The sequence below is a fragment of the Pituophis catenifer genome, unplaced genomic scaffold, assembly GCF_029215685.1.
Source record: "Pituophis catenifer annectens isolate HBS135680 unplaced genomic scaffold, rPitCat1.0.hap2 SCAF_17, whole genome shotgun sequence".
Lineage (NCBI taxonomy): Eukaryota > Metazoa > Chordata > Lepidosauria > Squamata > Colubridae > Pituophis > Pituophis catenifer.
In genome coordinates, this window is record NW_027256897.1 from 12,433,780 (window position 1) to 12,447,125 (window position 13,346).

General features: G+C 43.4%; 1 protein-coding gene and 1 long non-coding RNA gene across 2 annotated transcripts; both read right to left on the bottom strand.

Moving 5' to 3' along the window:
- Window positions 1-1,306: 1,306 nt before the first annotated feature.
- Window positions 1,307-4,037, bottom strand: LOC139325583 (zinc finger protein 665-like). Its single transcript, XM_070955516.1, has 2 exons — window positions 3,998-4,037; window positions 1,307-3,778 (listed from the first exon to the last, which is right to left on the bottom strand). The coding sequence occupies exons 1-2, from the start codon at window positions 4,004-4,006 to the stop codon at window positions 1,820-1,822; spliced, it is 1,968 nt and encodes a 655-aa protein (XP_070811617.1). The 5' UTR covers window positions 4,007-4,037; the 3' UTR covers window positions 1,307-1,819.
- Window positions 4,038-6,250: 2,213 nt separating this feature from the next.
- On the bottom strand, window positions 6,251-7,742 carry LOC139325609 (uncharacterized). Its single transcript, XR_011601109.1, has 2 exons — window positions 7,649-7,742; window positions 6,251-7,411 (listed from the first exon to the last, which is right to left on the bottom strand). It is a non-coding gene; the product is annotated as an uncharacterized lncRNA (long non-coding RNA).
- Between the last annotated feature and the right edge of the window lie 5,604 nt (window positions 7,743-13,346).

The following is a 13,346-nucleotide window of genomic DNA, read 5'->3' on the forward strand; positions in this document are numbered from 1 at the left end:
AGTCAACTCTGTGCAGCACTCAAAAAGCCATTTTAAAACCATAAAACACATTGAAATATAAAACATGGAAAATAAAAACAAAGAAAAACCTGGCGCCAATCCATGCCAACTTCTCATTGTCTGATCTCCCAGCGCCTGGGGAAAAGCCAGGTGTTTTAAGGCGAAAAGGGTGGGGGATTTTTAAGAATATGGCTCATATCTCACAAAGCTTCCTTGGCCTTAGAGAGTCCCTTGTAGGGGTTTCTGCTGGAAGACAAGGGGACCATTCAGGGAATCCAACTGAGAGCTTCAGATGCTTGGGGATGGTCTTAATAGGTCCCCACATTTGGGAAATCCACATAGATTATATCAAACAATGACAGGGAGAAGCTCCTTCACCCCCAGAACAATAAAGGTCAAATGAGCCCTAGATTCAGCCACAGCACACTTGCTCCAATGAGGATCTGAGTGGGATGACCATTTAAAGGCAATTTATTAAGAGATTTCCCTCAATGAAAAGAAGGAATCCCGGACAGAGAATCAGGTTTCATTTTATACTCCATACAGTAGAAAAAGTACAAAATAAGAATTGATTGCTTAAAAGAAATCAGTGGATAAAAATTGATTCAAATTCTTTAAAAAATAGTTTTTATTGAAATTGATCTTTTTATTTTTATCAAATTCATTTTAATAAAATGCTTTTGACGTAATAATCGATCTAAAGGTAGTTTTAAATTTAAGATGCATTAATAATTTAGTTTATTGAGCATGAAATGGAGTTTAGTTATGTAGCATGAAGCTGTATATTTCTGCAATATTTAAATTTCTGGGAAACTCATTCAATGAATCCAAGCTCTACAAGCTGAGATAACATGGACTGCATTGATGCATTCACACAATTTCACAGTAACCATGAGATAAATCATAAAGCAAAGGGCAGGAATATTCCTTTTCCCCATTTTTCTTCAAATATACTGTATGTAGACTACAAATTGTATGATTGTTGGAAGAGAAATGCACCTGTACCCTCAGCCTCTAAGTGTGAGGGGAAAGGGCAAGCAGTAAAAATGGAAGTGAAACCTTCTAAGCAGCTTATAAATATACGATTAAAGAGCACCTGTCATTTCAGATCCATCATGGCAGGGCCTGTGAGAGGGCATCCACTCACCTGCTGCCAGCCACGTCCCTCACCTGGTTGTGTCACTGATGCATCACCAGCCGTCCTATTAAAATGAATGGGACTGTCGGCGAGTCAACAGTGGCTCAGAGGAGGAGCTGCTGCGGGACAGACATGACAGTTGCTTTTTAAAAATTATGATTTAAAAAGTTGATTTAAATCTTTTTAATAGCGATTTACATAATGATTTAAATTGACATGATTTAAATCGACGTGATTTAAATGAAATCCACCTTGGAAGAAATCATCCTGCTCAGTTACAGTTACATCAGAGACATGGACAGTAACATCCCATATTACCATAATGAGCCTTGCATTAAAAGAATATTCAGATCATGAATCACAAAAGTCTGTTGTGAAAAGGTACAATTTCAGCCAGTTGAAACATCTCGTATGTACAATTGAAAAAGTCCTTTATTATTCAGCCTGGGAAAGTCCCTTATTTGGCAGTTATTATTTACTCTTCTTAATATCTTCTTTACTCCACCCTCATATTGGAATTATTATAATTATCATGAATATCATTATTCTGATGCTTTGTATGTACACTGAGAGCTTAAGACAAATTCCTAGTGTGCCTATTCACACTTGGCCAGATTTAATACGCAATTCAATTCAATTCCTGAGATACACTCTGGGACCGAAGGTTTTTCACACTCATGTTTATAATTTTTCTCCCGCATGAATTCTTTGGTGTTGTTGGAGGCCCCGACGCTGAGTATAGCTCTTTCCACATTCCAGGCATTTATGTGGTTTTTCTCCTGAATGGATTGTTTGGTGCAGTGAAAGTTTTCCTCTCTGACTGAAGCTCTTTCCACACTCCAGACATTTATATGGTTTCTCCCATGAGTGGATTCTTTGATGTCTCTTAAGGTGTCCTCTCCGACTGAAACTCTTTGCACAATGCTGACATTTATGTGGTTTTTCTCCTGTGTGAATTCTTTGGTGTTGACGGAGGCTACTAGGCTCAATAAAGCTCTTTCCACACTCCAGGCATTTGTAGGGTTTTTCTCCTGAGTGGATTCTTTGATGTCCGTCAAGGGTTCCTTTCTGACTGAAGCTCTTTCCACACTGCAGACATTTATGCGGTTTTTCTCCTGTGTGAATTATTTGATGTCCGTACAGAGCTCCTCTTGTACTGAAACATTTTCCACATTCGAGGCATTTATGTGGTTTTTCTCCTGTGTGGACTCTTTGATGTCGACAGAGGTTTGAACTATTAGTGAAGCTCTTTCCACACTCCAGGCATTTGTAGGGTTTTTCTCCTGTGTGGATTCTTTGATGGGTGTCAAGACTTCCCCTTTGACTGAAGCTCTTTCCACACTCCAGGCATATATTCGGCTTGTGGATTCTTAGATGTTTTTCAAGGATTTGAATTGTTTTGAAGGATTTTTTACATTCCACACATTCATACTCTTCTTGTAAATGGATCCTCTGATGTCTATAAAGGCTGCTCCTCTGATTGAAGCTCCTTCCACACTCCAGGCATTTGTGAGATTTTTCTCCTGAGTGGATCCTTAGATGCCTTTGAAGATGGTCTTTTCTTTTGAAGAATTTTTCACATTCTGGGCATTCATATTTCTTTTCTCTTGAGTGGCTACTTAGATGCCTTTTAAGAAGGTCATTTCTTTTGAAGGATTTTTCACATTCGGGGCACTGATATTTCTTTCTTCCCACCTGGATCCTTTGGGGATTTCCGGGTCTTCCAAAGGATTCTTCGCCCTCCAGGCATTCATTCGGTTTCTCTATCAAATGGATCCTTTGATGTCTATAAAGATGTCCCCTCTGATGGAAGCTCTTTCCACACTCCAGGCATTTATTCAGTTTCTCTGTCAAATGGATCTTTTGATGTCTGTAAAGGTTTCCCCTATGACGGAAGGTCTTTCCACACTCAAAGCATTTAAATGGTCTCTCTCCTGTGTGGATTCTTAGATGGTCTTCAAGTTCCCTATTTTTTTTGAAGGATTTTTCACATTCCGGGCACCCGTATTTCTTTTTTCGTGAGTGAACCCTTAGATGCCTTTGAAGATCTCCATTTCTTTTGAAGGATTTTTCACATTCGGGGCACTGATATTTCTTTCCTCCCATCCGGATCCTTTGCGGATTCCTGCGTCTTCCAAAGGACCCTCCACCTTCCAGGCATTTATGAGGTTTTTCTCCTGTGTGGATTCTTAGATGTCTATCAAAGTTGCTCCAATAATTGAAGCTCTTTCCACACTCCAGGCATTCAAATGGATTCTTTCTTGAGTGGATCCTGAGATGGCTTTCCAGATTTTCATTATTTTTGAAGGTTTTTCTACATTCCGGGCACTGATGTTCCTTTGCTTCATCCTGGGTCCTTCGGGGCTTTCGGGGTCTTCGGGAGGAGCCTCCGCCCTCCAGGCCCGTCTCGGGGTCTCCGCCCGTTTCCTCCTCCCTGCATCGCCCTCCAGGCAGCCGCCTTTCCAAGGCTCCCCCTGGGCTCATCCCTCCTGCAGCCCCAGAGCTCCCCGGCCTTTCCCTGCCGTCTCCCGGGGAAGCCGCGCCGGGACCGGGCAGGGCTGCTCTGCAGGGCCCGCTCTCCTCCTCCTCCTTCTCTCGGGCGGCGCCTCTTTCCTGCATCCGCCGCCATCCTCCGTCCTCCTGCAGGGGAGAAATAGAAGACGGTCAGGGCTTCGTCCCCTTCCCCGCAGGCCCAAGCCCCCGCCTCCCACGGGCCTCCCAGGCATTCTCCAGGCCGACACGGCCTCCCTCTCAGCCTCCCGTCTCCCTCCCCGCCCTCCCGTCAGACTAGGCCTCGGGCTCCCAGGCCTCCGGAGAGACGCTCCCGGACTTCAACTCCCAGCATTCCCTGCGCCCAACCTGCATCATCCCGGCTTTTCTGTCGCCAATTCTGGCGGCTCCCTGGTTGCCCGTTTTAGTTCCGGAAGTGGAGGCTTCATTCCCTTTTTTCTCCACAAGTTCCGCTTCTTCCTTTGGAGGATCCGCCCCTCGCAATCGCTGCCTTCCCCAGGGCGACCAATCAGCGTCCGCCTTCCTTCAATTCCCCCAGATGGCGCCTGCGCGGTGAGGAGCGTGGATGGGGGGGGCTAACCTTGAACTTTGAAGTCCAGCCTTCTCTGCCCCCCCCACCCCGTATTGAGGCAGGCAGGGGTTAAAGGGTTTTCTGGGGCTGCAACCTTATAGCAGCTTATAAAGGGGAGCCTTTTTGGCCCAGTGATTAAGGCACCGGGGTAGAAAGCAAGAGGCCCTGAGTTCAAGCCCCTCTTTCAGTCTAGCCCACCTCACAGGGTTGTTGTTGGGGGGAAAGAGGTTTCTTGGTCGTTTCATTACTTCCTAGCTAACAAAGTAGCTAATGGTTGATCATTTTAAATCATGCCTTACTCTCCAAAGGGTTTGGTGTGGAGCTGAAAAGAACTTGATTTTTTCCCCCAAAAGAATTGGAGACTTTTTACCTTTGCAAAGGGGCTTCTTTGCCCACCTGAAAATACAGATCATGAAGTAATTCAAGCATTCATGGTTTTTAAGAGGGTATTTGTATGTATTATATGATATTTTAACTTTTTATGTTTAATAAAGTTTGTTTTATGAAAAAAAAAATACAGATCAAGTAATTCAAGCAAAGCAAAAGCATTTATTAATGCCTTTTAAGAGGGTACAGAAACAAGTGATACATACATTCAATGTCAGTAAAGAAATAATGAAATGATAGTTGGTAGTACAGTGGTCTAAAGCACCCTGTTACTAAGACCAGCTGCCTGCAATTACTGCAGGTTCGAATCTCGCCAGGCTCAAGGTTGACTCAGCCTTCCATCCTTTCTAAGGTAGGTAAATTGAGGACCCAGTTGTGGGGGCAATAAGCTGACTTTGTATAAATATACAAAAGGATGAAGGCTATTGCTTAGCGCATTGTAAGCCACCCTGAGTCTCCAGAGAAGGGCGGCATATAAAACAAATTAAAAAAAAAAATACACTGATTGCTTATGAAGTTTGAACAGAAAGTCTTTCCCTTCGCTTTTCTGCCAGGGTGGGTTTGATTTGATTTAAATCAAATCGATTTAAATCACTAGTAAAAAGGCTTGGTTTAAATCAACATTTTTAAAGAGCAACTGTCATCTCTTGTCCCGCAGTGGCTCCTCCTCTGACCCGCTGCTGACTCACCCACTTTTAATGGGACGGCCGGTGGTGCGACAGGGACACAAGAAGATGATGGATGTGGTGGGCAGCAGGGGATGCCCACTAACAGGCGCTGCTGCCATGATGGATCTGAAATGACAGGTGCTCTTTAATATTATATTTATAAGCTGCTTAGAAGGTTTCGCTTCCATTTTTACTGCTTGCCCTTCCCCCTCACACTTAGAGGCTGAGGGTACAGATGCATTTCTCTTCCAACAATCATACAATTTGCAGTAAACATAGCGAAGGGAAACAATAAGGATTTAATAAATACTAGATTCTGTAACCATGAGGTTCCTGTAAAACATATAAGCCTTTGTATTTGTATCACATATATTATGCCTTTGTTTGTATCTCCTGTAACAAACACATTCTGTTATTAGGCCTCTGTAATGTCTCTGGTATTTGTCAAACATTTGTTCCTGCCATTTGATCTGAACCCATATCCATCTTCTTCCTGTTTTTCTCCTGCCATCTAAGAGCATGGTAGGCATCTCAGCTGGAACTGCAGACATCAACATCCGAGGGATAATTTACACTTCAGCTCTAACTTACACCTTTGATCTGTTCCCTGCAGCCCAGGGGGCCAAATGAGCAATTGGGAGAACAAAGGAAGAGATAAGGCTAATTGGGAGGCTTCTATTCCCTTGCAGGGCAACAAGGAATACACAAAGCTAAACTAGGAGGCCAGAATTGGGTACTAAGCTGATGTCTCTGAGGGTGTAAAAGGATGCCATACCTTCCCCAAGGGGTGCCTATCTCCTCGCATGCATTGTATCTGTATGTTCCGGATATAGTCCCACCCAGTATTTTGTTTTTGGCCATAAATAAAATCTGCTTTTTTTTTGCAAGCCTCATCTTGAGTGTCTCTCTTTGGCATTCTGGTGACTCAAGTATATTTTGGGACCTTACAACAGATTTGCAAAACAACGGGATAAACTTTGTTTCATGATTTATCTCATGGCTACTGTGAAATTGCGCAAATGCATCAATGCAGTACACGTTGTTTCGGGTTGCAGAGTTTGGATTCATTGAATGAGTTTACCAAAAATGTAAATATTGCAGATTACTTTTTTTAAAAAAACCATCTATTTTTATCCACCCTTCTTTTCTGCAGTCCTCCCGTCTGGATGACCAGCGCTGTGCCCCGCCCCATTCCATCCCCCGTGGTCCCACGGTGCCCGACGAGGATTTCCTTCAGCCTCATCCAGCGGGTCCAAGCCAAGCGCATGGATGAGCGGAGGGTGGACCTGGCTTCCGGTGAAGAAGACCAAGCCGAGGATTGAGCCCCAGATCACCAGCATAGGCCCAGCTTCAGTTAGGCCAGAGCAAGCGTCCAGCGGAAGGAGGGACTTCTGGATGCTGCCCCCAGCTGAAGATCTGGGCCGTGGCGCTCGGTGCATTCTGGGGGGGGGGAGAGTGGGGGGCAATGCCTCCCTTCAGCACTGTCTCCCCCTGGAGAACATGGCACAGGCGAGAGTGGCAAGCAGAATGGGTGGGCCCTTTCTGCTGACCAAGAGGCCTGTGGGCCAACTGGGCGAGATCGGCAACCATGAGGCATCTTCTCTGCTTGAACATCAGCTATGAAAACCAGGCTCAAGAACTGAGGAAGGGAAAGGTCTGGATCAGGGCCACGCCCCAAGGGGCTGCTGGAGGGAGGGGTGGACACCCCTTCCCCTAAAGTTAGGTTGACTCTGCCTCTTTAGGCCCGGATCCTGTGCCAAATCATCAGCAGCCAAGTTGGGAACATGAATTGATGACAATCAGTGTGTCTGTGTGCAAACCTTGCTTTCGAAATATGCTTTTGGGTGCCCTTTTATCTCAGGTGCAATCTGATGCTAGTTGGAAAGGTGCTAGGCAGGAGACAGAGGGAAGCAAACATCCAGAGCCAAGATGTGAGGTTTCTGTTATCCAGCCGCCTTTCCTGGGCTCCCCCTGGGCTCCTCCCTCCTGCAGCCTCGGAGCCCCCCAGCCTTTCCCCGCATCTCCCGGGGAAGCGGCGCCAGGACCGGGCAGGGCTGCTCCGCGGGGCCCGCTTTCCTACTCCTCCTCCTCTCGGGCGGCACCTCTTTCCTGCATCCGCCGCCATCCTCCGGTCTCCTGCAGGGGAGAGAGAGAAGAGGGTCACGGCTGCATCCTCTTCCCCGCAGGGGAGGCCCAGGCCCAAGCCCCCCCCGGCCTCCCATGGGCCTCCCGGGCATTCTCCAGGCGGACACGGCCTCCTTCCCAGCCTCCCATCTCCCGCCCTCCCCTCAAGACTAGGCCTCAGAATCCCAGGCCTGCCTTCTTCGGAGAGACCCTCCCGGACTTCAACTCCCAGCATTCCCTGCACCCAACCTGCATCATCCGCGCTCCTCTGAGTCGCTGATTCAGGCAGCTCCCTCATTGCCCGTTTTAATTTTCTCCCCAAATCTTCCGCTTCTTCCTTCGAAGGATCCGCCCCACGGAGTCACCCTGCCAATCGCCGCCTTCCTCAGAACGACCAATCGGTGTCCGCCTTTCTTCAATCAACCAGATGGCGCATGCGCGATGCTGAGGACGTGGAAGTGGGGCGGGGCTCACCTTGAACTTTGGGGGCTGATCTCCCCCCCCCTCTGGAGCCCCCGTATTGAGGGAGGGGGAGGTCAGGGGCTCTTCTGGGGCTGCGGCCTCATAGCAACCTCTGAAGGGGAGCCAGGGATGAAGGCTGGGAGGGGAGAAAGAAGAGACCCTGAGTTCAAGGGTTGCACAGCTCCCTTTTCAGTCCAGCCCACCTCGCAGGGTTGTTGTTGGGGGAAGAGAGGAGGAAGCTGTGCTGGATGGGAGGGGGGAGGGGCTCCTGGGGGCTTCTCTTCTTGCAGACGTTTCATTGCCCAAAGTAGCTTCCTTCCTCATGGCTAGAAGGGAGGGGGGCTCAGAGAGCTCCAAAGACCCCTCAGTTCAACCCTCAGTTGCAAATATTCCCCTTCATTTTGCTGCATCTCTTCTCCGCCTTATTGGTAAAAATAATAATTCCCAATAAATAAATAAACTCGCTATCTGTGGCTCACTCAAGTGTGTTTTTAAGAAGCATCTGGCACAGATGGTTTGACTGCAGTGTATTACAAAACTTTACAAGCTGAAATGGTGGGACAACTTAGAGATTTATTTTGCAATATTCAACAAGGGGGTAAAATACCCCCATCTTGGACAACTGCTTATATATCTTTGATACCAAAGGAACAAGTTGGTCCTAAAAAACCAGAGAACTACAGACCAATATCTCTTTTGAACACAGATTATAAAATTTATGCGAAGGTATTAGCCAACAGGTTGATGCCAGTAATCCAAAAAGTGATTCATGAGGACCAAGCGGGATTTATTGAGGGCAGATACATGAAGGACAATGTAAGGCAAGTAATAGATTTATTGGAATATCTTGATAAGAATAAACAGATTTCTGCAGTGCTGGTTTTTTTGGATGCGGAGAAGGCCTTTGATAGAGTGGATTGGAACTTTCTACTAAAGACTTTAAAAAAGATGGGCTTTGGGGACCAATTTATACAGGCGATTTCAGCAATTTATCAAGAGCAAAAAGCACAGATTATTATTAATGGAAGTTTGACGACAGAGTTTAAAATTGAAAAAGGAACAAGACAGGGTTGTCCGTTGTCCCCACTTTTATTTATTTTAACATTGGAAGTCTTGCTAAATACAATACGGGACTCAAAAATTTTGAAAGGTATAGTGATAAGGCAAGAGGATTATAGAATAAAGGCATTTGCAGATGATCTGGTTGTTACCCTATCACAACCAATGGAATCAACAATCCTGATGAACGACATTATACAAGACTATGGTAGAGTTTCAGGTTTTAAACTGAACTCAAAAAAGACTAAAATGATAGTTAAGAATATGACACAAGATCGTAAACATGAGCTTGAAAGGAAGGCAGGTTTTGAAATTGTACCTAAGGTAAAATATCTTGGAGTTCAGGTTGCAGAATCAAATATGAAATTGTTTCAAAATAATTATGAGGTGTTGTGGCGAGAGGTTCAGAAAGACATGGAGACTTGGAAAAAGCTGCAACTGTCTTTACTTGGAAGAATAGCAGCAGTTAAGATGAATATTTTGCCAAGATTTCTGTTTTTGTTTCAAATGATTCCGGTGCTTAAAAGTGATAAACAACTGAAAGTCTGGCAGTCTGGTGTGAATAAGTTTGTCTGGAACGAGAAAAAGCCGAGAGTGAAATTGAAAATTATGCAAGATGTTCCGGAAAGAGGAGGCCTTAAACTCCCAAACCTACAGTTATATTATGATGCAGCAGCTTTAACTTTAACAAGTGATTGGTTTGGAAATAAAAAGGCTGGAATATTGAATGCAGAAAGTTTTGATCTTGAATTTGGATGGCATGCTTACTTATTTTATGATGATAAAGTTGATAAAGTATTTAAAAGTCATATACTCAGAGATTCTTTGATGAGAGTTTGGAAGAAGCACCGACTCAAATGGGATTATAAAATACCGCTATGGCTGGATCTTGGTCATACCTTGTGGAATACAAATATAATGTCACTCGGGGGGTTTTTATACAAAGAGGTTCTTTTTACAGATGCGGGCAGATGGCAGCTGAAGACATTGCAGACACTGTTGGACGAAGGGATTAATTTAACCTGGTTACAATATAATCAATTACAAATGAGATGGAAAGAGGACCAAAAAATTGGTATTATACTGCATGAGGAAGAATTAGTTAGACATATAAGAGAGAAAGGTCCAATGCATATTAAAAGGCTTTATAATGTTTTGTTAGAAAGGGACTCAGAAACTGAATTAGTTAAAGATTGTATGATTAAGTGGGCACAAAATTTTGAAGAACCAGTGATGTTGGAAACATGGGAAAAAATTTGGGTTCAGAATGTTAAGTTCACACAGTCGCAGAATTTGAGGGAAAATTTTTATAAAATGTTTTATAGATGGCATTTGGATCCTAAAAAGTTGTCATGTATGTACCCTAATGTTCAGCCAAAATGTTGGAGATGCGAATGTTTGGATGCTACGTATTATCATGTATGGTGGACCTGAAGGAAAGTTAAGGCTTTTTGGATAAAAATTTGGTGGGTCATGCAGAATGTTTTGAAGAAAAAAATTCAATTTTCTCCACAATTGTTTTTATTGGGTATAGTTAAGGGTTTTACACGGGGTGAAATAAAACTAATATTGTATATGATAACAGCAGCAAGATTGTTGATAGGTAAATATTGGAAGAATGAAGCTTTGCCTACTATCGAGGAATGGACTTTGAAGATGGCCAGTTTTGCAGAGATGGCGAAGATTTCAGCGTATTTAAAAGATTGTTCACAAGAGACTTATGAATGGGAATGGAAAAGGTGGATAGAATATGTTCAGAACAAATACCAAACTAGAAAGTATCAAATAGCTTTTATTTGAAAATAATGTATTAGAAATATTTTAATGTAAAGAGACAAAGAGGAAAAATTATATAGGGGGAGGGATGGGTTCAGGTTTATATATTAGTGTTATTAGTTATGAGTATGTAATAGGGAAGTCTGGGGGGGAGGGTTAGGGAGGGTTAGGGAGGATGGGAAGTTTGGGGAGGGAGGTGGGGGGGTGAAAAAAGGGGTGAAAATGTAATTGTAAAACTTTTGCAATAAAAAAAAAAAAAAGAAGCATCTACATGGCCTCTTTTTGATGCAGGAAAATTCTTGATCCTGGATGTAATAATTCAGAATTTTATGTACAAAAGGAGACCATCTCCAGTTAAAAAGGACGTAAGGATGAGAACCTCCTGCCAATGGTTGCTGCTAATGAATTTCCTCTCATTCCAACACATTATGGTTGGAAAAAATAAGCAGAAAAATCAGGCAATTTTGATAGATCCAAGTTGGTTTGTTTCTGGGTCCCCCCCTTTTTTTTAATTTGATTTATATGCCGCCCTTCTCCGGAGACTCAGGGCGGCTTACAATGCGTTAAGCAATAGCCTTCATACTTTTGTATATTTATACAAAGTCAGCTTACAAACTGGGTCCTCATTTCACCTACCTTAGAAAGGATGGAAGGCTGAGTCAACCTTGAGCCTTGGAGAGATTCAAACCAGCAGTAAATTACAGGCAGCTGTGTTAATAACAGGGTGCGTAGACCACTGTACTATCAAGGCTCCCTTTAACTGCTGGATCCCTCAACATTTGGAACTTGGCCAAAAGAGGGTCATGTGACTTCGGGGTTCAGCATCATTAAGCTATGCAATATTTTGTTTTTGCAGAAGTGGTTCAAGGGAGGCGGGATTTTGCTTTCTGTCCTGGATTGCTGTATTACTTTGGATTCAGGAAAAGGTGTCTCACCTAAGCAGAAATAATGGAAGGAGCTCACCTGGGATGATGGAAAAAAGCACAAAACAACATGGCAACACAAAGGGTGTGATGGGAAATTTATCCAGAGCTACATTAATGAGTGGAGCTTCCGTGTCATCATATTCAACATGTATCATCATTTTCTTAGTACATTTTTATCTTTCCTCTTACATTTAAATTTAATGTATTGCAACATATTTTCCCCATATTTCTTATTTTTACACTGCCTATTGTCTATATTCAGTCTCTATCCATTGATAAAATTGCCCCCATATGTTGTAACACTCCGATTCTTCCTTCCTACTAATTGCTAATATTTATCGACTCATTTTTGCACATTCTAATATTTTCTTAATTAGGTCTCCCTTTGTAGGAATTTTTTCTGCTTCCCAATTTTGTGCAAATACCATTCTTGCTGCCGTTATTACATGTATAATCAAATATGTATTTTCTCTACTAAATTTCTCTGGTAAGATACCCAACAGGAACAGCTCCGGTTTAAGATCAATGTGTTGCTGTATCATTTTCTCTAGCCATATTCAAATTTTTGCCCAATAATTTGTCACTTCTGGACATGTCCACCACATGTGATAGTACAATCCCGATGTCTAGTGGCTTTTCCAACATTTAGCTGATTTATCTTTGAACATTTTTGCCAATCTATTTCCGGTGACATGTGCCATCTATAAAACATATCACCGGAAAGATTGGCAAAAATGTTCAAAGATAAACTTTGTTTAAATTTTTAAATAAATGTTGTACCAAGATGTTACACTGATTGATTAATGATGAATTGTTTGTTTAAAAATAATAAAAAAAAATCTCAAAAAAAAAAAGAGTGGAGCTTCCCTTGACAGAGGCAGTCTACATCCAACAGTCTGCCTTTTGTGAGAAACGGGCAGCTTGAGTGATTGGTTTGGTTGCCTCCTTCAGACATTTGCCTGGCATTGGTGGGTGTGGAAAAGGCGGAGCAGGTGAGCTTTGGGAGGAGGCCAAGGGAGGCCTGCCATCTCTGAGGGAATTCGGAGGGCTTCATGACCTCACCCATGCAGGCTCAACTGCCAGTTACTGTCAGTTATCAGAGTGAAGGTGCCTTCCAAGAGGTGGGTTGGTTTCTGAAGGGCTCCTGGACTCTGGGAAATCTTCCCTTTATTTGCAGCCAATTTACCAGAGTTGTATTGCAAGGGTGAAAATGCCCATTTGGCCTCTTACCTGCCTGGGTGCCCCTCCAACCTCCTCTCCATCCCCACCCCCGATCTTGCCTAGTGAGGGATCCTGGATGGGGGAAAAGTCACAGCCCAAGAAGAGCCCCTCGACCTGCCTCTTTTTCTATTACTTTTATTTATTGGTTGATCATTTTAAATCATGTCTTCATCTCCAAACTCAGGCACCAAGTTTGGTGTGGAGCTGAAAAGAACTTAATTACCTGAATTTGAGAGACTTTGAGAGAAGCCAAGGGGCTCCTTTGCCCGCCTGAAAATACAGATCATCAAATAATTCAAGCAAAGCAAAAACATTTATTAACGTCTTTTAAGAGGGTACAGAAACAAATGATACATACATTCAATGTCAGTAAAGAAATGATGAAACAATAAAATACACTGGTTGTCAAGTTTAAACAAAAGAAAACTTTGATTCTAGATAATATCCTCCAAAGGGCTAATTGATGAGTTCCATTAGTCTTTCCAGCTGCGTTTGAAAGTTGC